The sequence below is a fragment of the Zootoca vivipara genome, chromosome 6 (genome assembly GCF_963506605.1).
Source record: "Zootoca vivipara chromosome 6, rZooViv1.1, whole genome shotgun sequence".
Lineage (NCBI taxonomy): Eukaryota > Metazoa > Chordata > Lepidosauria > Squamata > Lacertidae > Zootoca > Zootoca vivipara.
The window spans coordinates 75,628,547-75,654,372 of NC_083281.1; the positions used below are offsets into that span (position 1 = coordinate 75,628,547).

Sequence of the window (25,826 nt, forward strand, 5' to 3'; positions counted from 1 at the left end):
TGCCCACCTGGACTGACACTGGTCACTGCTGCATCCTTATACCCCCCCCCATTTTATAGCCACAGAACAGTAATTTTATTATTTTTACTTTAAAACTTTATTATCCTTTTATGCAACAAAATTCTGCTTCTCCCCAAGTGTGCTTGGCACCAGGCTAGCAGAAGGAAACTCCACCTCATTCCTGTAGTAACAATGTGCTTTTTGAATGCAAAACTGCACATGCCAAGCATTTGGCAAGCTTGCTTTCGAAGCTGCGTTCAAAAATGGGTGGGCCCAATCAAAAGCGGCTGGTGCAATGAACATGAGTCTTCTAGTAGGCTACATTCCAGCCCATAAAAAGGCAAAGGGTTCTACACTCCCTGCTCCCTGCTCCCCACAAAACTCCCAAGGAAGGTACAAGCAAGCACTGGTGAAAGATGTGGCCTAGGGAGGGAAGGGGCTTAGGGAGAGCACTGAGGGTCTGATAGAAAACCCCAAAGGGCCACATTTAACCACCTGGCTGCAGGTTCCTGAACCTCATTCTAATGTATCAGGAACGCAGACACAATTAAAAAGCATCTGAAGTATCTCCCCCGCCCCTGCGTTGTAAGACCCTTTCGTCCAGCATCTAAATTTATGTAGCTGTGTCACTGCTTATCTGCCTCTCTTTCCTAGAGGCATTTAGTGCTAGATGGCCCTGTGGAGGGGAAGGCTTAAAAGCCAAAAGGGTGTTTTAAAACATGTTAGGGGGAAAAATGAATTGCCCCACTGCAGGGATGGGGAACACTTCCCAACTTTCCAAACCACTGGTTGTGCTGGTGGGAGCTAGGTTGCAAGAACATCTGGAGGGATATGCACCCCCCCCATCCGCTCTACAGTATGAGACCAGAAAGCAAAATATTATAGCTTCTTCAGGAGCAGCGTGTAAAATGGCAAGCTGTGCCTTAGTGTTTATGTGCATGAAGCCCAGGATACAGACTCTCCTTCCAGCCTCAGAGATTTAACTGCTGTACCAGGAAAGATAGAGGGCTAAACTTGGGGGAAGGGGATGAAATGATGATTCTAGCCAATTCGCATCCATAATAAAATAGAAATAAAATGAAGGGTGCTATATTGGGGCAGAGACAAGAAAATTGGGGACTGCAGGAGTACATGCTTATTATTGTACTTTGCACAATATGAGATGCCCTTACACATTGCTAAAAAAAACCTCCAGGTTAGACAACACACAAATCACACACATTCTTTTTTAATAAAAAGAAAGCCCACTCACAGCATCCCAACTCTGACATATTACATACTAGGGGAAAAAACCTTATTTACAATAGAGTAGCTAAAGAATTCAAAAAGACTGTGTGTTAGAAAAACAGGCTGTCATTTTCCTTTCGGAACCTCAAGTATCTTTGGCCGCTTTTTTGGGGGGGGGCACTAAAGATTACTCCTTTAACAGCAGTAAACATCCCTCTGTCTCTGTAACATTTTATTTCTCTGTGATGGATAGATATGGCACCCGTGCATTCTGCACATAATCTAAAATCTGGTGAAAAGAGAGCCTTTGATATCTCAGTGAACAGAAACTGCCAAAGTAAAGATGTAACCATGCCGAGCATCTGGAGAAACCGTTTAAAAATGACTGCCAAAAGAGGCATGCAAAAATGTGTCATAATTTATATATATATAAAAGCTCCCTATTGCTAAAATTCAGGTGCATCTTGGTGCAGGGGTGGGAAACCCCCAGCCCAGACTAAGGTAGGCACATGAGACCTCCTCATTTGGCCCATGGGGCCATTATAGTCAAGCCATACCCACCTGTCCTACACTAGGCATATTTTGTGGTGTCACGTGATTGACAAGTGGGCAGCCTCTCCCTCCTGTCACAATTCCCCCCACAGGGAGTGGGGCTGAAAAGGATCCAGCCCACTGACCAGATCTGAATTTCAGTACATTAGACATAAGATGATTCATTTGTGCTTTGTTCTCACCAAGACAGCAGACCTGTCGCCCGGCTTCACTTCAGGACAAGGCTCTCATGCCAAGAGGGAAAAAATAAAATCCTACATATAAAAAACCTCTAGCATGTCAAAAAGAAGCTTAGGCAAGAATCTTCTCTCTGGCAGACTAGTATTATATGCACAAGGACATTAGTTTTTAAAATGGGGAAACATTTGACACAAGACCCAGGATCTAGCGTGACGTGTCCCAGACTGATCCACCTCATTCAAAGAGTCACCAAAATAGGTGTGTGGTTCACCCCGGCTTTTTTTTAAGCCACAAACTTGGCATTGCCCCAGAAATCAAGTTTTTAACTATGCTTTTGGTCAGCAGTCCATACAGTTGCCTCAAGTCTCTTCCCGGCTCTCTGTGTGCTTATTGGGAACCTCATCGTACTGGGGCGGAGGGGTCAGAGGCTCTATTGTTATCCGCCCCGTGTTATTTCCACCAGGGAGGTCTAAGTTGAGGTTTTTTAGGTGTAGCTTTTCGGACATGATCCTCCGGACTTTCAAGGGTTTGAGTCTTTTGCTCAGGCGGGAACTGTGTCTGCTGGGATGATGTTCAATGTTGGGCCTTTCTTCAGCGGCAGCAACGGGCCTGGTTGGCGTGGTTTCGTCAATCCCGGTGAGAGATTCGTAGGAGGGCAGAGACATACTGATCCTTGCACTTCTGTCTATGTCACTCAGCTCAGGGTGCTCTGCGTTCATGACTTCTTCGTAACTGGGCACATAGTAGCGAGAGGGCGTCTCGTCGTCCTCTTCTTGACTGCAGAGGGAGAGTTTAGAAGTCATCATTGCCTCGCTTTAGCACTACCTCATTCAGGTTATGATATCCCAAAAGCCAGAAAACTCACTGGGTGGTACAGTATTTTATTTTATTTAAAATATTTTTTATCCAGCACGTCTCACTAATGTATTAAGCCTTACACTATTAAGACTGTACAAAAAAAACCTGCAGTTCTGCTGTTTGCAAGCACCACAAAAACATGGGCCCGAGGCAAAGATCCTCATGGAGCTTTTCCTTTTTTAAAAAAAAATATAGGAAGATGAGAACAAAGCTACCAAGTCACAGAACACATGGGCAAGTGGATAGCTCCGTTGGTAGAACATGAGACTCAAGTCATGGGTTTGAGCCCCATGTTGGGCAAAAAGATTCCTGCATTGCAGAGGGTTGGACTAGGTGATCCTTGTGGCCCCCTTCCAACTCTACAATTCTCTGGTTCCATCTGTGAATACAGAGGTGATATGACCTGACTGGAACTTTGAGGCTTGGTGCCTCAGAAACATGTCATTTTTATGGTTTAGCCAATGGAGAAAGATGGGATCTGTGATTGAATGAGACTGGGGGAGGGGACCTGTGAAAAATAATTAATTTCAATATTGGTTTACGGGATCCAATGTGTGTGTGTCTTCCCTTCTCCTTCTCCCTCTTGCCTTCTCTCACTGTTGACCTCTGTATAGCACCCCACCTTGTCCCCCCCCCAAACAAAGCCACCCTGCTTTTTTGGAGAAAGTAATTCCTATCACCCCTGACATTAGTCGTGCTGGATGGGGCTGATGGGAATTGTAGCCAACATCTGGAGAGCCACAGGCTCTCCATCCCATATATCAATCATTGGCTTGCAAAGCCTGATCGGATCTGGTCTTGCGACGATCTTCTCACCTGTCTTCCTGTGGCTGGTGCTCAACCGAGACTTGCTGCCGTATCCTAGAGATGCTGTCACTTTCCCTTTGCCTCATTCGGTCACGGACACTCAAACAGATGGAGAAAAGCAAGAGCAAGACCCCAGCACCAGCCAGGACGTAAGCCACCGAAAACGTATTGCTTTTATACGTATTTCCTCGACCACCGTCTGGCTTGCTGCTGTTTCCAACTGAGTGTGGCTTCCCACTTGGGCCAAATCCGGGGACCAAGTTCCAGATGGCCATAATGATCCCGAGAACAAGCATCCCCAACCCTATTGCCGTCAAAGCATAGTGAGATCCGTTCGACCTGGAGTAGGCCATCCTGTTACAATGCTGGGCCCCCTTGATCTGGGCACGGGGATGGGGTGCAATTCAGAACATATCTTCCATAAATCAAGGAACAAAGTCCAGGAATGGCTCCAGTTTGGGTTCCTTCCAAATACCAGAGTTTAAAATGAGACCTGGAGAAAGAAAGGAGGAGCAAGAAAAAATTAAAATGGCATCATTTACAATGAAAAATCTTACCCCCTCCTTCCCATATCAGTTAGGTAATTTTTGCAAGCCATTTTCTTCAACTTAATGTATTTTTCTGCATAATTTTCACTAATATATGCATTTTGTGTGCACTCACTTTTCACTGATACACATTGGTGTACACAGCTTTTGGCAGTAGAGCTGCATTGCAAAATCTGGAGAAGCATGAATTCAGAGGCACACCTGCACTTTGCTTCACTTCACAGTGGTCTGAGTAGTTCAAATCAGGCCAAGCATTTTTTTCTTTTATTCTTACCTTCCACTACCATCGTCCCTGACCCTCACCATGTTGGCTGGGGCTGGTGGGATTTGGGAGTCTGAAAACATCTGAATTGGCAACCTCTTTTAAACTCTGCAAAGCTGCCTGATTTTTTTTTTTTTTTGTGCTGGGAAAAACAGGACGGAAGTACTTTAATTAAAAAAACAAATACAGTGGAAACTCAGTTTTCGAATGTAATCCTTTCCGGAAGACCATTTGAGTTCTGAAATGTTTGAAAACCGAAAACTCAATACAGAAGCCTCAAAACAGAAAAAAATAATACGAAAAACTCAATACGGAAGCTGCCTCGGAAGTTGAAGTTCGAAAACGGAAACATTTACTTCTGGGTTCACGGTGTCCGAGTTCCGAATCGTTCGTCAACGGAGACATTCGAAAACCGAGGTTCCACTGTAATTAAATAAATCAAGGCTCTGTGGAAAAGGCGAATTTTGGAGAGGGATCTGAAGGAAGTTGGAGAGTTTGGAGAGGCACCCCCATTGATAACAGCAGCAGCAGCTGCCACCACCTTCAAAAACTACCACAGGCTTGGCACTTCCTTGGAGGTAACTAATTGCACATCTGCTAATTAGCTAGCTAAGGTAAATACACTTTAGCTAAACACCCAACACTAGTTGCTCCTCCTGGAATAGCCATCAGCCCACTGTTTAAAGATGGGAGTATAACAGAGAGGAGGCACGTCTTAAGGGCTATAAAGGGAGAGCTGATGGAAAACTACGAACGCAGGATAATTCCAGTTTGCTCGTTGGTGCTGCATTTGTGTGAATCGCAGCAAAGAAGTTCCTAGGCATGTGCTCCATGAAGGGACGGACAAATCTATCAATTTCACAGTCGCAGCATCTTGTTTCCCCCCCACAATTGGTGCATGGGATTTCCACCACTTTCCAATTTTTAAGACCTGTAGAAAGTTTGTCAGCATTTTGCCCTGAGACACACAATTCTGTCCCTTACATGCAATTTTCCTGAATATAGTTTTGTATATTATTTTCACAAATATGTTCATTTTTACCTTCACTTTCCAACTATTAACACATTTTTTGATTCAACAAGTACATGGCAAAATTCTGAGAAGTGCAAATTTCAAAGGACTGCTGTGTTTCAGATCTCACAACTTAAAAGTGATTTATATTAAACAAATAATGTTTCTCTCCCTTCTCTCGAGCAGGGGGGCTTTGGGAATGTGGGTATCATTGACATTTCCCTATTTTACACCTGTGAAATGTTGGAGGCCACGAAAATGGTGCACGAAACACCATTAAAATAAAAGAAAACCAATGCAAGAACAATACACTCATTTATCTATAAATGCCCTCTATTATTTACATTTTGTTGTGAGTGCCAGTGCTTTGGGCAGCCAAAACAGCACCATCCACTCATAAGAGGGAGGTATCAGCAAGCTAGGGGATAACCCAGCATTGACAGTTTAATTGCAAAACAGCCTAGCAAGGGCTGAACATGATCAGTGAGCAAGAGTGGAAGGGCGATTTGAATGGAGCATCCTGGGAAAGTGCCTGGTAGGAATTGTGTACAAGGGCCAACCCATGCTGCAACATTTTGTTACTAGTCCCTCTGGACTAACATTTTGTTACTAGTCCCACATCTTCCACCCAAGTATGGTGCTCAGATGCCAGACAAGATCTACAACATTTTAAACTTGAAGGTAAGAGTCTAAACAAACAGCACATTAGTATAGGAAACTATCTGACTAGCTGAGGCTGTCCAGGCCTTCAGGCAGGTGTCTCCCAGCCCAACCTGGGGTTGCTGAAATTTGAACCTAGAATCTTCTGCATGCAAAGCAATTACTTTGCCACTGAATGAAACCCTTCCCTGCATATAGATGAAGCAGAGTATAGCAATGGAGGAAGCTGTCCTTACACTGAGCCAGACCACTAGCGAATAATTGTTGCCGCCACTGCTAGTCAATGTGAAACCCATGAACCTAAGTCATGACATGGTGCACTCCTTCTGGGGTAGTTTGTCCACCTTTGGTCCCCACTATGCACTCAGCTCTCACCTGTGGCTCCTAGAAACTGTCGGCATGCTGCAGCAGCCACACCCCAGGAATGGCTTTGACTGGCTAGCTACCGTAAACCAGGTGAGGGTAGCTGATGGGTCTCAAATTCTTGGTGAGTTAGGGACTTGGCCCTGTATGCAAAGGCAGGCTCTGGCAGATTGAGCAGACAAGACCAATAGTAGGTCCAACAGTCAAGAAGGTATGTGCTGTGGAGGGAAGTGAGGGGATATCTTGTGGGATACCTTCGGGAGAAGGCTAAGGAGTAAATCCTACACAAACCCTGAGTGGAGTCATTAGGATGGCGCCTTGTACACCTCCTTCTGACAACTCCTGCAGCCAAGCTGGTGCCAAACACATTGCTCTGCTTTCTTTGGACCACATCAGCGAGGTTGAGACAGGGGTCTTGTTGTCTGAGCAGCCCAGGACCTTGCACCCCATGGAGGCCACTTTGGTGCTGCTAACACAGCAGTTTGACTTCACCCCTGGAGGTGCACTCCATTGTCTCTCAAGATAGACGGATGCCAACAAGAACTCTTAGTAGGACAAGCATTGGAGTCTTTTCCAGCCCTACTGGGAGATGCCAAGGATCAAACCAGGGACTTTCTGCATGCAACACAAATGCTGTCCCAGAGCTACAGCCCTTCCCCAGAACATTCAGCAATAGTTATAGTTACAGGTAGGTAGCCGTGTTGGTCTGAGTCGAAGCAAAATAAAAAAATTCCTTCAGTAGCACCTTAAAGACTTAGTTGGTCTTTAAGGTGCTACTGAAGGAATTTTTTTATTTAGCAATAGTTATGTGCAGCTGTCTGATTGAACCCAAGGTCCAATAATACACCTTGCTCTGCCCGTTTCCAACTCTGCCTTCCCTAGACTAGAAAGGAAGGTTCAGCCTTAAGCCAGCTAGGTTAGAAGGAGCAGTTCAATCAATTGGGATCTTTGAACCTGAACTAGCCAGTAATCATTACACTTAACAATGCCCAGCATTAGCAATCTGGCTGTGCGCCAACATTTAAAGCACTTTGTTAAACTTGGTCGTCACAAAGGTTACCCGGGAGTCAGTCACTCACTCTCAATTGTCAAGCAAAAAAAGGAAGAAGATCGAGAGAGAGCTTCTGACTGTATTTATTTAGACTTCTGGTCCACCCTGACCTTGGATTCAAGTGACAAGGATATTATGACTAAACATCAGGAAGGACTTTCTGACAGTAAGCACTTTCTGACACTAAGAGCTGTTTGACAATGGAGCAGTCTTCTTTGGGAGGTGGTGGACTCTCCTTCCTTGGAGGTTTTTAAGCAGAGGCTGGATAGCCACCTGTCATGTATGATCTAGTTGAGATTCCTGCATTGCAGGGGGCTGGACTAGATGACTCCTTAGGTCACTTCCAACTCTACAATTCTGTGATTCTATGATTCCCAAGACTACAAAGCTATGGGGGAACAGTCATATCCAGAGCAGACTGAACACCTGTTCCATCATCTCTGGATTAAACTTTTGCAATCTCAGACAATAAACTCTGCTGAGCTTCAATATGACTACATCATCATCATTATTATTTTTTAAACTGAATCTTTTGCCTCTGTCAATGATTTACCCCATAGATGTGAAGGCATTGGGAGGTAGCAAAAGTGAACCCTGTCCTTCAGGCCAGTTATGCCCGTTAAATGAGGCCCCAATGAGAGAACTCACCCAGTTAAGAAGCTACGCCACTGCGTTCTCTCCACCTCCGACCTCACCTCTTTTGCAACTGCTAATGATACTATGATGTGTCTGGAAACAGAAGCCAAAAAGTCGCTGCCGGTTTGCACAACCAATGACGAATCCAGCATAACCCAAAACAAGAATCACAGAGGCTGGCATTGCTTGCGGCACGCTTTGGTTCCTTAGAGGCTCCCCCCCCCCGCCCCATCCCCTTCATTGTTTGCCACTGCTAATTAAGCTTCCTGTCACACTCACAACTGAAGCCTACCATCCTGTGTGGTCCCAGCGGCAGAGCAAGAGACAGAAAGTGCTCAAATCTTCGAAAATGCCGACAGCCATCATGTTTGAAGCTCGTAAACAGTGAACGGCTTGGCACCGGCAACGGAGAAAGGGCAGACAAGCCGGTGGGGAAGGAACATTATCCACATGCAATTCCAGATATGGCTGTGCTTAAGTAGAGCTTGCTCACTGTTTAGGTTTGGGGGGCAGAGGGGAGGAGTGTTGGAACAGCCCTTCTGCCAGTGGATACTCTTCCCCACCTCTCCAATTCCTGTCTGCTGCACTGCTTATTGCTGATTGGTAGCGTGGGGTAGTGGTTAGAACCCAAGCTATGTGGTCTCTGTGGGCACAATGGCACTCTTGAGGACATCTGAGTCACACACCCCTCTGGATTTTTATGGCTCCTCATAATTTTACAAGGGTCCCCTCAAAACCATCATCAAATGGGAAGGCAATGACGCAAGACCAGGTTTTCTCAGTGGCAGCCCCAAACCCTAGAATTCTACCCCAAAGGATATTTCATCTGCTCCCACTGCAAAGGTTATTGAGAAACTGGTTCCAGGCATTTTTATTGTAGAGTTTGTCCATGCATTTGGAACCTGAAGTATTATTTGTAGTGTAGTCCTTAAAAATAGCTTTTGCGATCACTGTTCTTTAATGTGTTTTATTTGAATTGTTGGTTATTTAAAATGGTTTTATTATAATTATGGTGCTTTGTTGTAAGTGTTGTAGGCTGCACCACGGTACCTTTTGGAGGGATAAATCAATCAGTATAATCAATCAATCAATCAATCAAAGGTCACTGCTAGGTTCAGAGATGCATTTCATGATGTGCTAGTGGTTTTGCTCTCTCATCTCATGTAAATAACATGAAGATCTATGAGGATCCACATCCTGAATGGATGTTGTTTTGGTGCTGGCAAACAGATCTGTAATTTTTTTACTTTGCAGTCTGATAACAACAGCAACAACAAGGGTGTGTTAAAACAATCAACTTTAAAGCAGAGTCTGAGAAGCTGGCTTGTTTCAAACCAACCAGAGTTAAGAGTAACCACAATTGGTGGTTTGGCTGTAACATTACACTGTGGTTATTCTACTATGAATGTGAAGGAAAAGAGGGGAGGGAGCAGAGTGCAACGTCAGATTTACAGTGGTTCATCCTTGCAACACTAAACCATGCTGGAGCCACCGTTGCATTAAAAAGCTCTCTAACTTCAATAGAGTAATTTCTTAAACAAATGAGCTGACAAGGTTTCTGTGTCGGGAACATCCTAGCAAATCCTAAAACCCTCCAAATCAAGGTAAGGTGGGCAGGAGAATTTCCATTAAGTTAAGTGCTTCTTGGTAACTCATCAGCTGCTAACCTAACAAAGCTAATGGACATTGTCTTTGCGCCTCCGTTTCGTTTACAGAGAAATGGCAGAGATGTGCTTATAGCTGCTTTTAAGCAGATAAAGTGGTCGTTCGGAGGTTAATTACTCCTGATAAAAGCCATTTTGCGGAACAATATTAATTTGGCCCAACCTCCTCTTGAGCTGTAATCGTGCATGTCTAATGAGAAGCAGGGCAAGGGATCATCACCACCACCACCTGTTCCTCACTCTGCATAGGTCCTCCAAGTGTTTGGTGGCCCCGAGGAAACCAGCAGGATTGAGCTGCTGGAGAATCCATTCAAAAGCATTGTCCCTTGCATGGGCGTGGCCAGGGAGGCAGCAGGGTGCAGGCGCAGCTGCCGCCCTAAATCAAGTAAATAAGTAACAATACTTAACTAACTGACCAATCGTGTCGCAAATAGCTTGGTTCTGCCCCACCCCCCAATGTAAATCCTGGTCACGCCCATGCCCCCTCGATGTCATGGGACTGGCTGGACACAGAGGAATGGCATACCTGCCAAGTTGCTGTCAGAGAAATAAGGGACCGGGCTGGAAATAGCAGGCCAGAAGTAGCGCTGCCGCCATTTTGGAACTGGGCGGAGCATGCTCAGAAGTGACTTTTGATGCTGCTCTGCCCAGTTGCAAAATGGCCACCGTGCCAGAAGTTGCACTGCAGCCATTTTGGAACTGGGCAGAGCAGCATCAAAAGTCGCTTCTGAGCATGCTCCGCCCAGTTCCAAAATGGTCGCCGCGCCAGAATAAACCGGGAGAAAACAAAAAAATCCGTTTTTTCAGCTAGGAACAGCTGGGAAAATGGGGATTTCCCGGGGAAAATGGGAGACTTGGCAGCTATGGAATGGTGGGAGGATTCAACTGGGGACTTCCCAAGGGAAGAAGGCTCAGAGTCCGGGAATTGGTGGTGGGATGATGATAAGTGGTCAGAGGGAGATGATGTTTTGGTGGTGGTGGGGTGTCGAAAGCTGAAGAGGTACAGTAACAGGGTTTAGTAAGCAGAAAGAGAGACTGTGGCAGAGAGAAGTTGGCAGGGGTGTCAACTTGAATAAAATATTTGGGGGGGCCAGATAAGCCCCACCTTGCATAATCAATCACAAGACACCACACATACACACAATTTGATTTCAACGAAGATGAAATCTCAGAAATCAGCCTGGAAGAAGGGGAGGATCTTCCTCCAAGGTAATGTTGTGCTAATCCCCCCATCATCATCAATTGCTTTCAACCCCCCCCCCATCCATTTCTATGGTGCTGCTGCTTGGGGTCTTTGAAGGATGGGAGGTAATAGAACAGGCTTCCTCAACCGCGGCCCTCCAGATGTTTTTGGCCTACAACTCCCATGATCCCTAGCTAGCAGGACCAGTGCTCAGGGTTGATGGGAACTGTAGTCTCAAAACATCTGGAGGGCTGGGGAAGCCTGCAATAGAAGCTGCTTGGGACTTCCAGGGAATTGAGGGATCTCAACTGGGGGTTTGAGAAGAGAACTATTTCCTTTCTGACACAGCCCTGTTTAAGTTCTACTATTCAATGGGTCATGAATACTGTAAATAACCAGTATGTTATAAAATACTTAAAATAATAAAAACAGGCTGGGTGACACTTCAAACCTTTCTCTTACACAGAAGCTGTTGCTAATACAAAACCTGGGGGGGGGGGTGGGGAGACAGGGGGAAATGTGAAATGTACAGAAAGAAGGGACACAGCAAAGAAAATAAATAAATAAATAAATAAAGACTGTGCAGGAAATTACAGCATGACAAACTGAGAAGAACAATAAGAGGAAGTCTTAGGGTGCACGGCCAGAAGAGGCCAAACCCAACTGTGTGACCCAAACAAACTACCGTAATTTACTGCAACCCACTGGTCCTAGTTAAAGATCACAGCTAAAATAAAGCACACCTATCACTTGCCGCAATTTAAATTTGGTGCCACTTTTGGCTGGGATAGGATGACCTCATGTCATACAACATCAAGTGATGGATAGGTGGGCAGCCCCACTGACCCGTCAAATGTCACCAGTGAAAGGATGGGAAGCATAGTATAATGGGATGAATGTCACACTCTTGACTGGAGAGAGATGGGTTTGAATCATAGCTGCCAAGTTATCCCTTTTTTTAAGGGATTTTCCCTTATGCTGAATAGGCTTCCTTGTGAGAAAAGGGAAAACTTGGCAGCTATGGTTTGAATCCTCAGGAAGATCTCCAGCTGACTTTAGGCCAGATGACATTTCCTCTTCCTTCACCTCCATAAGAAGAGCTTGTTGGATCAGGCCAATGGCCCATCTGGTCCAGTCTCCAGCCAGCGCCAGAGCTTCCATTACACTTGTGGATATTTTTGGTACAGTATTTCTGATCTGAATTGGAGAGCGACAGAGAGGGCATTTAAAGGATATTTAGAAGGTGTTCCCCACTTTAGCCAATTTCACTTATGCACACAGGGTCTGAAATGTAAGCCCTGCGTAAGAGGACAAGTGGCCAGTATATGTTTTAAATTTCATATTTGGGAATTCTGTGTGCTCTTGTTAAGTTGCCCACCACAGAGGCTCTGGCCTAGGCAATGCATATATCCCAAGAAGAAAATATTTTTTTAACAAAAAACATGGATGTGGAGCAACTGGGAAGAACACGATGGCTACCCTGGCGTCCTTAGAGGAAGGGTGCGGTAGAAATGAAACTTAGTCACAGCAAACAAAAACTGGAAGGCCTGTTCCAGTTTGTCTGGATGCTTGAAATAACACCATAAACAAGCAGGTATTAACAAGGTGGGGGCACACACAGACCCTATTTGGTACATTCCCCAAGCACAACAATGGGGAACCTCAGGGCCCTTCAAGTCTCCCTATCCGGCCCTCAGGACTCTTCTCAGGCAGCACCCCCTTTAAGCACTTACGCCAGGTGAAGTGTGTCATCAAATTCTGATAATGCCTGAATGCAGGACGAAGAAAGGCATATTATGCAGGCATAGATACTCTCCAATTTTTGTGCAGTTGGAATGTGGTTTCCTTTGGGGTTGTAGCTAATGCTGGCCTTACTCAAAGTGGACCCACTGAAGTTAATGAGCACAACCATTAACTTCACAACCAACTTAGGTCTATTGATTCCAATGGATCTCCTCTGAGTAGTACTTAGCTGAATGCAATGCTAATCTAGAACCACTGATCCACCCATCTTTCACCCTGCCCAGTGCTGTAATGCGGCCCCCAGGAGGTTCTCCATGAGAGTATGTGGCCCTTGGCTACTCTGCAAGGATTTTTGTAATTCAGTCTTCCACCAGCAAGCACAATATCTGCAAGGTGATTAATGCAGTCAGTCTCTTTGCCTAATCTACCTTGTTGCGAAGATAAAATATGGGGGAAAGGTGGAAGAGAGCTATTAATAATTATTAAATTGCATTAAAAAAACCAAAAAACAATCTGCTTTTAGAGTATATGCATTTTAATGCTTTTTATTTCTTTGATCTTAACAGTGTAAGCCACTCTGTGGGCTTATCTGGAAGGTGAGCTAGGTACCTCCATAATAAAATGATAAAGAAATAAAATAACTTCCTGCTTCCTTGTTCAATAGGCCAGGCTTGGTAGATGCTCTAGCAATTGCAGGAGTGTGTGGTGTAGGTTTTTGGTTCTGAACATCTAAGCTTGAAGAACTCTGTAGGTCACAAAAGCTTGCCTCTGGCGTTTTTGTTGTTTTCATTCACAACCTTCCTTTTCACCCATGCTTTGAAAAACCAACTTTTGAAGAGCAGCGAGGTTAATGAAAGGAATCTCTCAGAAAGGGCATGAGAAACAACCATGAGGTGAGTGTAGAAAAGATTGGAGCTATAGAAGCCAAGTGTGACATGTGTGCCTAGTGGAAAATACAAATATCCTCAGAGAAAAATGCATGCATGTTTCTAGTCCTCACAGAGGTAAAAATATGAAATTATGCTTAGAAACACAGGCAGTGCTTAGTAGTGATATGGCTTCTGCAATCCAATTTAGGGTGCTTGAGGTGAAGCATAAGTAATTATATCAAAATGGTTCTGTAGTCAAAAACTCTTGAACTTAACTTCATTAGGAGTTGTTGTTCAATAAAGGACACAGGGCCGGATTTAGGTTTGATGAGGCCCTAAACTACTGAAGGTAAAGGTACCCCTGACCATTAGGTCCAGTTGCGGACAACTCTAGGGTTGTGGCGCTCATCTCGCTTTACTGGCCGAGGTAGCCAGCATAAGGCTTCCAGGTCATATGGCCAGCATGACTAAGCTGCTTCTGAGTGCTTCTGCAGTGCACGGAAACACAGTTTACAGCGGTACCTATTTATCTACTTGCACTTTTTGACGTGCTTTCGAACTGCTAAGTTGGCAGGAGCAGGGACCGAGCAATGGGAGCTCACCCCATTGCGGGGATTCGAACCGCCGACCTGATCGGCAAGCCCTATTCCCACTTTATATGTCCAGCTGTCCTTTGTCAACAACAAATTGTGGCTGTTTTTGGTGTTGAATATATGCTATATGATATTTTATGGACCTAATAGTATCTTAAGCCCATTTTTATTCCCCCATCTTTTATAACAAAATATGTATTTTATCAAAGCAATTGTTGAACTGAAATACAAATAAGAAGTATATTAATAATGAAATGCAATCAAGAAGAAGTATATTAATAGTGAAATAATTATTAAGCTCTAACTTAAAATGATTGGGGGCCCATTACTTACATCATAGGAGCCCACACAAAACAAACAAAAACAAAACACTGTTTGCTGCATGTAGGTTTTATTTGTTTTTTATCTTATATTTTGGAAATGTACATCCAGGTTTTTTTCTTGTGGCGCCATAAGCTATAGCTTGTTTAGCTTATATGTAAATCCGGCACTGAAAGGACACAACACAGTCCTGCAGAGGTTTTCTTAGAAGTAAGCACCAAGTATTTCAGTGGGACATACTCGACTGTAAATGAGTTTAGGATTGCAGCCTTACAGTGTGGTTTAAATGTTGTTTGGAGTTCACATAGGATACTCAAAGGCTTACAATTTGCAGCAACCCCCAACAAACTACAGTGCCCAGAATGCTTTTATTCCATATTATGTTATATATCTGATTACCATTTATACTGTACGTATCCTGGCCCGGCTACCTTGCCCTATCCAGAGCAATAGCAAAGAACAAATAAAACAAGCAACTGTACAATCAAATTGTTGTATTTTCCAACTAAGTTAATTTCCAACTAAAATTAATAGACCCATTCTGGTAATGGCCGTTGATTTCCATGGATCTGCTGTGAATAGGATTAGCATCGGATCAATCAAATTCAAACCATGAATTAAATAATACTAGTTTGAGCATACCCAAAGAGCATGATAATCTGCTTATTTAAAAAGTGATTACCGGTATCCACAGCTTTATCTGTTTCACAGCCATTCGTTGTTATTGTATCTATTTATAAATTTTTAAAATATATTTTATATACTGCTATTCACAGAAAAATATCAAAGCTGTTTACAGTACACATAAAACTATGCAATAAAAACCATTTAAAAAAATAAAATCTAACATCAATTAACTATTTTGGAAACGTTAAGCGTTTCCTTTTCAGAAATGCACCTTTTTTCGCAGTACATTACATGCAAATATCTGCGGACACACAGAGGTTATTTAAGGTTCAAAAAACTGGTTTAACTTGATGCAGAACACACCTGGTCCTAGCAGCAGACAGAGAGGCTTCCCTACAAATTTTGACAACTGTTGCTGCCCTACTGGCTCATCAGGATGCTGCAACAGGATCACCTGTCTGTAGAAGGTCCCACTCATGATTGCCACCTTACCAGCAAGGAGAGATGCAGGTCCAATTCCAACCAGTGTATGGAAGGGACTTACAACGTAAACAGGCCTGACTAGCACAAAAACCATAGCTAAAAGAAAAGGTGAAATGGACTCAGTAACTGTGATGGGTTACATAACACTAAGTCAGAGGTGAGGCAGTTCAGACCTATAAGGCAAATGTGGCCCTCCAGATTCCTGGATTGCAGGGGGGTTGGACCTAGAGGGCCCTTGGGCCCCTTTCCAACTCTACAGTTCAGTCCCGCTCCAAAAACAGGCTGCTGGTGAGAGTTAATATGTAATAAATATGCTAACAGCCATATTGCCAAAGTGGTTTTTCTTTGGGTGTGTGATCCAGTACGGGGGTGGGATGGGGGGAGACCAGCAGTGAAAACCAGAGGCTTTTGAACTTTGATGATGATGGTGATGATGATAATAATAATAATTTTAAACACCACAGCATTGCATTGGGGTGTAGTGGAGCTGAGGAAGTGGACAAAAAACTGAGATACAAAATGACACTGAGCTGAGGCAAAGTTGTAAGAAACCACACCAATACCGGTAGTTCTGGGTCCAGAAGGAAACTTCTGATCTGCTATCCTGCACTATGGAAAGTGGTTCAGAAGCTTGTTGTTGCATTTTCGACATCCAATTTGGTGGAACGTGGTTTTAGTGTGGTCGTCCAGCTACTCTCCGAGCAAAGAAATCAACTCCAGATTACTAAACAGGGTGGTTTAAGATTCCTGCTACACGACTTTAAAGCAGAGAAACTGGTATCACTTCATCAAGCCCATGCATCGCATTAATAATTTACTAAAACAGTGAAGTAGTTACTAAACAAGAAGGCTGATCGCCGAAGAATTGATGCTTTTGAATTATGGTGCCCATTGAAGCCTTATGAAATACTTCACAGGAATGAAAGAGCTTGCAACAAAGGAACGGGCTCTCTAATTCGTGAAAAATTAACGAAGCAAGACGACACCTCAGATTTCATCCCTACTAGGTAATTCTAGACCCTGGATTTAATGACCCGCCCCTCCTATATGTATTACGGTACTTTAATTTTGGCAAGGGCCGTACCTCAGTGTCAGAGCATCTACTATGCGTGCACAAGATCTCATATTCATTCCTGGACATATCTAGGTAGGGTTTGGAGAGACTCTTGCCTGAAACTCTGGAGAGCCACTGCAAGTCAGTGTAGGCAGCAATGAGTTAGATCAGGGCTTCCCAAACTTGGGTCCCCAGCTGTTTTTGGACCACAACTCCCCATCACCCCTAGCTTGAAGGAGCAGTGGTCAGGGATGATGGGAACTGTAGTCCAAATAAACCCAAGTTTGGGAAACACTGAGCTAGATGAACCAAAGGCCTGACTTTGAGGAAGGCACTTTCCTATGTTCCCTACTGCAAAAGAGACATTTATCGTCTCCCTCCTGCCCAAGTTCACGCGCCACAACCTGACACGTTAAGAGGAAAACAGCGCACCAAACTCAGTGCCGGATTTAAGTATAAGCTAAACAAGCTATTGTTTAGCTTATACTTAAATGTATTAAAAAGCAGAGACATTACCTTGCTGACAAAGATCCGTATAGTTAAAGCTATGGTTTTCCCAGTAGTGATGTATGGAAGTGAGAGCTGGACCATAAAGAAGGCTTATCGCCGAAGAATTGATGCTTTTGAATTATGATGCTGGAGGAGACTCTTGAGAGTCCCATGGACTACAAGATCAAACCTATCCGTTCTTAAGGAAATCAGCCCTGAGTGCTCACTGGAAGGACAGATCCTGAAGCTGAGGCTCCAATACTTTGGCCACCTCCTGAGAAGAGAAGACCCCCTGGAAAAGACCCTGATGTTGGGAAAGATTGAGGGAAGAAGGAGTAGGGGACGACAGAGGATGAGATGGTTGGACGGTGTTCTTGAAGCTATGAACATGAGTCTGACCAAACTGCGGGAGGCAGTGGAAGACAGGAGTGCCGGACGTGCTCTGGTCCATAGGGTCAACTAAACTGTTGTTTAGTAACAACAGTTACTAAACATAGTAAACCTCTTGCTAAATGACTATGAGACTTTGAAAAGTTGGTATCATTGGAGCAAGTTCATCAGTGTTGTTGAATTCATTAAACAAGATAGTGTTAATTGGATTTTTGAATTTTATTGTGTTATTATCCTCCTTAGTGGGTCATGCAAACAGCTTTTCTTAACAATACTTTTAATAGAGTAGGGGGCACTGGGAATGAATTTATGGAACAGAGGGGGCAGTGCCTCGAAAATGTTTGGGAACAACTGCTTTAAAACATTTCTGAGCCACTTAATATTTTAAAAAACCCTTAAGTGGTACAGGAAAATACAACATAAAAATAATAAAACAGAATTATGAAAATAGAACAGAATAAAACTATTATCCCCCTTCAGGAGCAAAATATTAATCCAACTCCCTTCTTAGGAAAATTTTCTTTACTGACTTCTCACTACTTTTGTTTCAACTGGCCTTTGGAAATTAACCACACCGTTATGGCTGTTCTATTTGGATTGCTTTACTATATATTTGGATTGCTGTACTGCTCTTCAGTTTCATTATATACTTTTTATAATCTTATTATATTTTTGCTTGAATTGCTATTAACTGCTATGGAACTTTAGTTAATTGTCATATAGAAATATTTAAAATCAATAAAGAAGCAAGGGGGCATTATGGAAGTTTGAGGATACCGTACATTTCGCCTAGGCAGAAACACGCATGGTGGTAAGAGCTAGTCAGGGGTGTATGTGTAGTCAGGGGTCTGCAGAGTCCCGAGGACCAGACAGAAAAACTTGGATGACTGCATTCAATCCCCGGACCTGAGGTCTCCCTCTCCTGCTTTTTAGACTAACTTCTGGAGGATGTTGAGAGAAAACCTAACCCAGTGCTTGCAAGGTCTTTTACCACTGTACTTACCGGTAACTGTTGCAGTAAGTACACCCACTCCCATAATTGCTCAGTTATAACTTTTCTGCCAGTTTGATTGCATTCATCTAGGACGCAATAGGAACCTAGGTTCTCTCTCCCATTGCAGTGCGTTAAATCAGCAAACCAAATGGTCTTTGGTGATGCTGTAACATGCCCCTATTGCGAGTGATCAGTGCATACATTCAAACTCGGTCTACATTTGCCACAGACTGCAGATGTGGTGGAGAGTCAGTGTGGCTTATTGATCGGAGATGCCCTCCGTATGTTTTGAATTCCACCCCCTCCCTGCCAAAGAAATTGTGCATCTTGCATTTCCAAAGCCATTTGGCGCCTCGGCCTGAGTCTACCTGCGTGTGAGAGAACCGAGGCTAGCCATGCACTTGATCACGTGGATTTTAGTCCACAAAAGTCAATGACACACACACAAATCTGCTACACCATCAAAAGTGCCGCAAGGCTCTGTCTTTGTTATGACAGCCACTGCTCTGGAAGGCTTAAGAGTTGTGTGGGAAAGCGAATGCAAATCAGAATGGAGGAGAAAGCCTGTGGCCTTCCATATGTTTTCATAACACAACTTTCATCAGCCCCTAACCGGGATGCCCACTAGATCAGAGATGGTGGGTCATGAGTCCAAGCTTGTTGAGAAGGTCCCAGGAGGATGACAGTGTAGAGCCCTGAGCTGCAATCTCTGCTCAGCCTCAAAGTTCAGGGGTGACTTTGCATAGCTGCCAAGTTCTCCCTTTTTTAAAGGGAAATTCCTTTATGCTGAATAGGCTTCCTCGCGAGAAAAGGGAAAACTTGGCAGCTATGGACTTTGGTTCAGCTTCCATCTCTTGACCTAGCCCACCTCACAGGGAAGTTGTGAGGACAAGGGATAATGGGAAATAACTCTGTGACAACCAGGTTTTACCTAATGCAGCATCTCTTGCAGACAAAGTTTACAGGTCTGAAGGCAAACAAATGTCCCCTTTTGCATCTGGTAATAATACTATTATGTACTCATTTTCACCCACTTTTTACAAAGCAAGCAATCCCAAGGTACATCAGATATAAAAATCCAACTAACAATACAAGCCCAATAAAAAACATTTCACACTATGTAAGGCTCTCCAAAACCAGATGCTTTTGTGGACAACACCCATCAGCTCTGCCAGCTGAGGATGATGGGAGTTGTGGTCCAAAACATCAGGTTAAAAGTAACCGCTACTGTACTTAAAAATTAATGGCCTAAAAAAGAGTCAAGCTCAAAGCTGCTCAAACTCTGCTGTGATTCTGGGCACTATACATGCTCAAAAATAAAGAAATCATCAGCATCTAGAGGTGTTCCAATCCTTCAGACGCAAATGCAAAAGATATGTGTGCGCGCGTCTGCAAAACTGCCTTCCCTCCGAAGATCGGGCGTGTAGGGGCCACCTCCAAGATCCGGGAAGCAACAGTTAGAAGAAAAACTCCCGCCTGGGCAAAGTCCTGCAAAAGCCAAGAAGGAGAAAGAAGAGGAAGCGAGGGAGAGGCAGGGCTCTCTCCCGGAAACGAAGACGCTGCAGGAAGGGTGGAAAGAAAGGAGGAAGGGGAGGAAAACGAGAAGAAAAAAAAGCAGCACCGCAACTTTGCATGCGCGCGCATTTTCGGAAGGCAGGAAAGCTGCCGTTCCTTAAGGAGGGAGTCTCCAACAGACACACTTGCATGCAGGCCCCAAGTCCAGTTTGCTAGGTGTGGGGCTTGTCCTCCCCCAACCCCTTGCCGAAGAAAGCGCGAGTCCGGGGCTTTTTCCAGAGGATAGAAAACGAGGAGTCGGAGGTGCGCACAGCGTCGCCACTCCCTCGCATTAGGGCCTCCGGGATCCTGCGCCCCGTCCCGCGTCCCCCAGACGGAGAAGCAGAGAAGCCAGACTCGTGCGGCCAGCAAGTGGTTTCACGCCACCTGCCTCGCCCCGCAGTGCCCAGCCCGCCCCGTCCTCAATGGTTCCCTCTTAAAAGAGTGAAGCGCAGACTTTTAATACAGTATACGATCAACCCGACGGCGGGTACGGCTCCAATGTCTCTCACTCGCGCACACACTCTCTCCATGGTTTCTACTACGGTAGGGAGACGCAGAGTATGGCAGCGCAACAGGCGCTGAACACCCCCCCCCCCTTCCCGGTCGGCATTTCTGAGTCTCCCCATCGTCAGAAAGCGCACGTCGGAACCCCGGACAACACTGAATCGTCCCCATCACAGAAATCTCCACCGCGGAGATGTGGGGGGGGAGGGAGCCCCTGTCGAGCATGAGAAAGGGGCTCTCACCGCCCACCCCCACGAGGGGCGGGTTTGGGTAGGGAGGGGGTGCCGCTGGGCTGAGCTCACCTGTGCGCTGAGCTGCGCCCCGCCGGCGTCCGCGCATGGTTCCCGGAAGGCTACGAGCGCGCTCCGTCCTTCTCAGTGGGGGTGGCCGAGCGTCACGCCCGCGGTGGCCGCCCCCGGCTCCAGCGCCCTGCCCTCCCGCGCTCGGCCAGCACCGGCGGAAGCAGCCGCGGGCCGGATGGGTCCTAGAGCCTCCGATCGACTCCTGCGCCCAGCTGAGCAGCTTGTGGGGCGCAGGAGGGCGGCAGTGGGTAGGCAGCAGGGCCAACGCTCGAGGCAGCCTTTCCTAAGCTCAGGAATGGGGAAGTGTTGTCCCTCCCGGTCCCGGACGTCATTGGCTTCCAGCTCCCATCAGCCCCAGTCGCCAGCCTGGCCAGTGACGAAGTCCAAGAGCATCTCGAGGGCCAAAGCCAAAAGATCCCACCTCTGCCGAATAATCCTGCGCCCCCGCCGATCTGGTTGGACTAGAATTCGGGGACATCCCATGAAGCGGGATGCTGAAAGGCAGAGAAAACAATGTACTTTTTTTCAGACAGTGCAGTTAGCCTATGGAACGCACTATCACAGGAAGCAGTGTTCGCTACCAAGTTGGATGGCTTTAAAAGAGGATTAGACAAATCCACAGAGCAGAGGAGAAGCCTGTCAGAGTCAGTGACTTCTAGCCACGATGTCTACGCTAGAGGCAGAAAGGCTTCTGAAGAACAGTTGCTGGAATTAACCCCACCACTTGACCCTGACACTCACTGGGCAACCTGGGGCACCCTCCTCTTCCTCTTCCTATTGCTCCTAGTCTACAAGAGCAGAGCCGTCCGCTACATTGTGTACCCCCCCAACCCCCCAGTATTCCAGTACAGCAGAAGGAAAACAAATCTAGCCCTAGAAAAGATTGACCTATGTTTGGGAATGGTTAGCTAAAATGGAGGCGCTTCAGAGGCTGTCTACAGTTGAAAATCAGGTGCAATGGGACATAAGAAGCGCTGCTGCTCATTGGGACCCACCCCTCAGCTTCCTAGAAGGTCAGAATACTGAACTGGGTGAACCCATGAGAGGTATTTCCTGTTGTTGGAGATTATTTTAATTAGAGGTGATAGGAATCAAACTCGGGCCCCGCAGCATGCAAAGCGGGTGCTGTCCCAGTTGGCCGTGGGCCTTCCCCTATATAATCACGGGTGGAAAGCTGGAAGTAGTTCTTCCTCCTGAATACGCCCTCTGTGTTTGTGTCTTACTCTCCCAAGTGCCCTCTCACCCCACCTGCTCTGTCATAGAGACATCCTCTTACTCATCACTCTCCCTGCTGACAACCATGTATGCAACAACTGCATCCAGAAGTCTATGCGTGCAGAAATGGAAAGAGGAAGAGATTCCAAGCAAAAAAGAATGGCTTATAAAATTAACGGATTATGCCGAAATGGAAAAATGGACTGTAAAAATAAGAAACACCAGTGAGGAACTGCTTGTAGAAAATTGGAGGGCTTTCTTTATTTTCTTTTTTTTACTATCTGTCGAAGTACTATAGCAATATGAAATCATGAGCAGGATTTGAGATATGAGTGGCGGGGGGAGAGAGAAAAGAAAACGATAACATGAAGTTAGGGGGGTTGGTAACAAGTAGGATAGGAACCAAGGATAGGAACAAAAACATCAGGGTGGGAGGGGTGAGAAGCCCAAAAGAAAAATGTAAGAGTATAGTATATTGTATGTGAAGCAAAATCATTAAATTTTTGAAAACTTAATAAAAATCAATCTAAATATATTATTATTATTATTATTATTATTATTATTATTATTAAACTTAGGTGCAGGTGATGCTGACCAGTGGGCTGGTGTCAGGGCAAACTGGATTTTAATTGTTGCTTTGAAATATGTGGCAAAGGCATTTTAATTACTGCTTTTAACTACAGTAGTTTGCTTTCATTCTTCAGCATTTTACAAGTGATGTCTTTAAATGTTTTAAGCTGCCGAGAAAGGCGGGGTGTCAGTATATTAAATAAATAAATAAATAAGGCAGGGGTGTTTTGAGGGGTGGGCAGTTTACGCTTCAGTCGGGCAGTGCCCCCCCCCCCAGCCCCTATGGACCAGGCTACATTGCCTTGCATTTAAGAAAGGAAAGGGAAAAAAGACAATGGAACTCCTCATCTAAATGGTAACATCTTTCTGCATCCCGATCTTTATCTCTTACCACTCTGCTATTTCCTTTCCTCTTCCTTCCTCTTCTTTGCTAGTGGCTGTTCCTCATTTTCTCCTGTGTATCGCTGGGTAGTGTGCGGTTTCCTTTGTATTATTATTAACAACAAAACTCCCCTGGAAACATTCAGTGTTAATAACCGCCGCCAGAGTGACAACTGGTTGCGAACTGCACTCCCTTTCTCATTCTGTCTGCTGTATATATGAGTTCAGGGATGGGGCAATCCAGTCGTGAACTCTTGTTCAGCAAGTTCTGAGTAGCCCAGTGTGATTCAAGATCTTTGGCTAAGAGCAGCCAGTCAGTTGTGGAGCTGCCCAGTCACAATTTGGTGGCACACCAATAAAATTGCTGGTACGTTTGAAAAGCTAAGCAGGTTTCAAATTGGGCAAGGGACTGTGTGTTGAGATTTCTGCATTTGCAAGGTGTTGCAAGGGAATCTTTTCCAACTCTACAATTCTATGATGATTTCATCCTGCATGGAGCTTTGTTTGCAGAAAGTGCTAGAACACTCTCAATCTCATGAGTCATGAGTTTGAGCCCCACATTGGGCAAAAAGATTCCTGCAGCACAGGGGGTGGTTCTAGATGACCCTCGTGGTCCCTTCCAACTCTACAACTCTGTGATTCTATGATCCCATCTATGGCCTGAAACTTTATCAGATCATCCTGCTGTGTCAAGTGGGGCTTATGGGCAAGATATAGCCAGCTATGTGAGAGAATGCAGCCTTAACTTCCCTTGATGTGGAATTTACTGCAATGCGCTCTACGTGGGGCTACCTTTGAAGGTGACCCGAAAACTACAACTAATCCAGAATGTGGCAGGTAGACTGGAGAGGGGGAATGGCCGCTGAGACCATATAACACCGGTCCTGAAAGACCTACATTGGCTCCCAGTACATTTCTGGGAACTATTCAAAGTGTTGGTGCTGACCTTTAAAGCCCTAACGGCTTCAGCCCAGTATATATACCGGAAGGAGCATCTCTACCCCCATTGTTCAGCCCAGACACTGAGGTCCAGTACTGAGGGCCTTCTGTGAGAAGCAAGGTTACACGGAACCAGGCAAAGGGCCTTCTCGGTAGTGGCACCCACCCTGTGGAATGCCCTCCCACCAGATGTCAAAGAAATAAACAACTATCTAACCTTTAGAAGACATCTGAAGGCAGCCCTGTTTAGGGAAGCTTTTAATATTTGATGAATTGTTGTATTTTAATATTTTGCTGGAAGCTGCCCAGAGTGGCTGGGAAAACCCAGCCAGATGGGCAGGGTATAAATAAATAAATTATTATTATTATTATTATTATTATTGAGTATTTATTCACACAGCACCCAGGGCCCCAGGGAGTTGGCCTCTACGTATGTTCACCAGCTTCGCTTCAAAGCCTCCTTGAATGTTTCTGCTTGGCTGGAAAGTATCCTTGAACCCCGACAATGCCTCTTGCTTTGCCTGAACAGAGGATGGAGGGGGTCTTTCGCACAAATGCGAAAGGCAAATTTTACATTCCTTGCTCCACCCACTTTTGCCTCCAGAGAAAGTTGCCCGGCAGGAAATGCGACAATGCTAATGCAAAAAGTTTGCTCTCCTCTGCTCTGGAGTTCCTTCTGCATGGGGATCCGCCCTCCTCCTTTGCTCTGAGAGAGTGCCTCATTCAAATGACTGGCTGTGGGAACTCATGAAAGCCGCATTGTGGGAGGTTACACAAGGATGGAGAGCAGGGAAGCTGTAAACAGGAGCTGTGCAAGAGTGCATGCCAAGCCAGAGAGTTCCTCCAGATGCCATCCCTCTGATTCAGGGATCACAAGGCAACAAAACCCTCCTCTGTCTTGCACGGGATGTTCTCATTAAACGCAGGGATGAATCATCAAAAGGGCTACTTCCGAACAGCCTAAGCAGCTCCCCACTTTTACCCTGTTACCTTATCTCCTCTCTGCTGCGAAGGTGGGAGGTGGCAGTCTCTTGTATGAAGAGGCCCCTTGTCTTTGCCATGGTCCTACTGAGCAACCAGTCTGCAGAAGCGGAACATGATCCGAAGCCACGAAACAAAGCCGGCTTTGCTCAGCAATAGCTGAAAGCAGGCAGAGGAGCAAACTTGGCTCTCTCTCCTCCCACCATCAGCAGGACATGGCTGCGTATATATCATCCAATGTGTCCTCCCTAGCGGTGTAATTTGGAAAGGTGCAGGCAAGGACAGACAAAAGAGGACTAAGGAAAGATGGATGGCTGTTGTTTTGGGTTTCTCCCAGCTTCTGTTCCATTCTTAAGTAGAATTTGCTATGTTTTTCTCCCCCCCCCGTTCTAAATGTTTTATTTTGATTTTGCAACACAAACACACACACTAATAAAAGAAAAGAAAGGTAAAAACAAAATCAAAAGTAGATACAAACACATGTTGTTGTTGTTGTTTAGTCATTTAGTCGTGCCCGACTCTTCGTGACCCCATGAAGAGTCGGACACGACAAACACATACTAAACAAATATTAAACAATGTGTATACCATATTTCAATTCTTCTTTTCTTCCAATTGGCTTTCTTCATCCTCAGCGCAGTTCTGCTTTCATCTTTCGTAAAAAGTTTGCTATGTTTCTTTTTAAGTGCTCACCAGAATTTGTCAGCGATAGATTGATTCTTTAATTTATATACCACTTAATGTATACATTTGTATGCTATTTTGTCAAATATACCCATTTTCCAAACCACATTATTAATAAAAATGAATG

At 45.0% G+C, this 25,826-nt stretch overlaps 1 protein-coding gene across 2 annotated transcripts; it reads right to left on the bottom strand.

The window, feature by feature from the left end:
* Positions 1-1,208: 1,208 nt before the first annotated feature.
* Positions 1,209-21,257, bottom strand: TMEM51 (transmembrane protein 51). Of its 2 annotated transcripts, none has more exons than XM_035117308.2 (3): positions 20,930-21,257; positions 3,634-4,117; positions 1,209-2,736 (listed from the first exon to the last, which is right to left on the bottom strand). In XM_035117308.2, the coding sequence occupies exons 2-3, from the start codon at positions 3,975-3,977 to the stop codon at positions 2,319-2,321; spliced, it is 762 nt and encodes a 253-aa protein (XP_034973199.1). In that variant the 5' UTR covers positions 3,978-4,117; positions 20,930-21,257; the 3' UTR covers positions 1,209-2,318. The 2 variants fall into 2 exon arrangements, with proteins under 2 accessions (XP_034973199.1, XP_034973200.1); XM_035117309.2 differs by lacking the exon at positions 20,930-21,257 and adding an exon at positions 8,169-8,362.
* Positions 21,258-25,826: the final 4,569 nt, after the last annotated feature.

Coding starts and splice junctions, on each gene's coding strand:
- TMEM51 (XM_035117308.2), bottom strand. CDS start 3,977: ATGGCCTACTCCAGGTCGAACGGATCTCACTATGCTTTGACGGCAATA. Junction 2,737..3,633: donor CACCAGCCACAGGAAGACAG/GTGAGAAGATCG, acceptor CTCCCTCTGCAG/TCAAGAAGAGGACGACGAGA.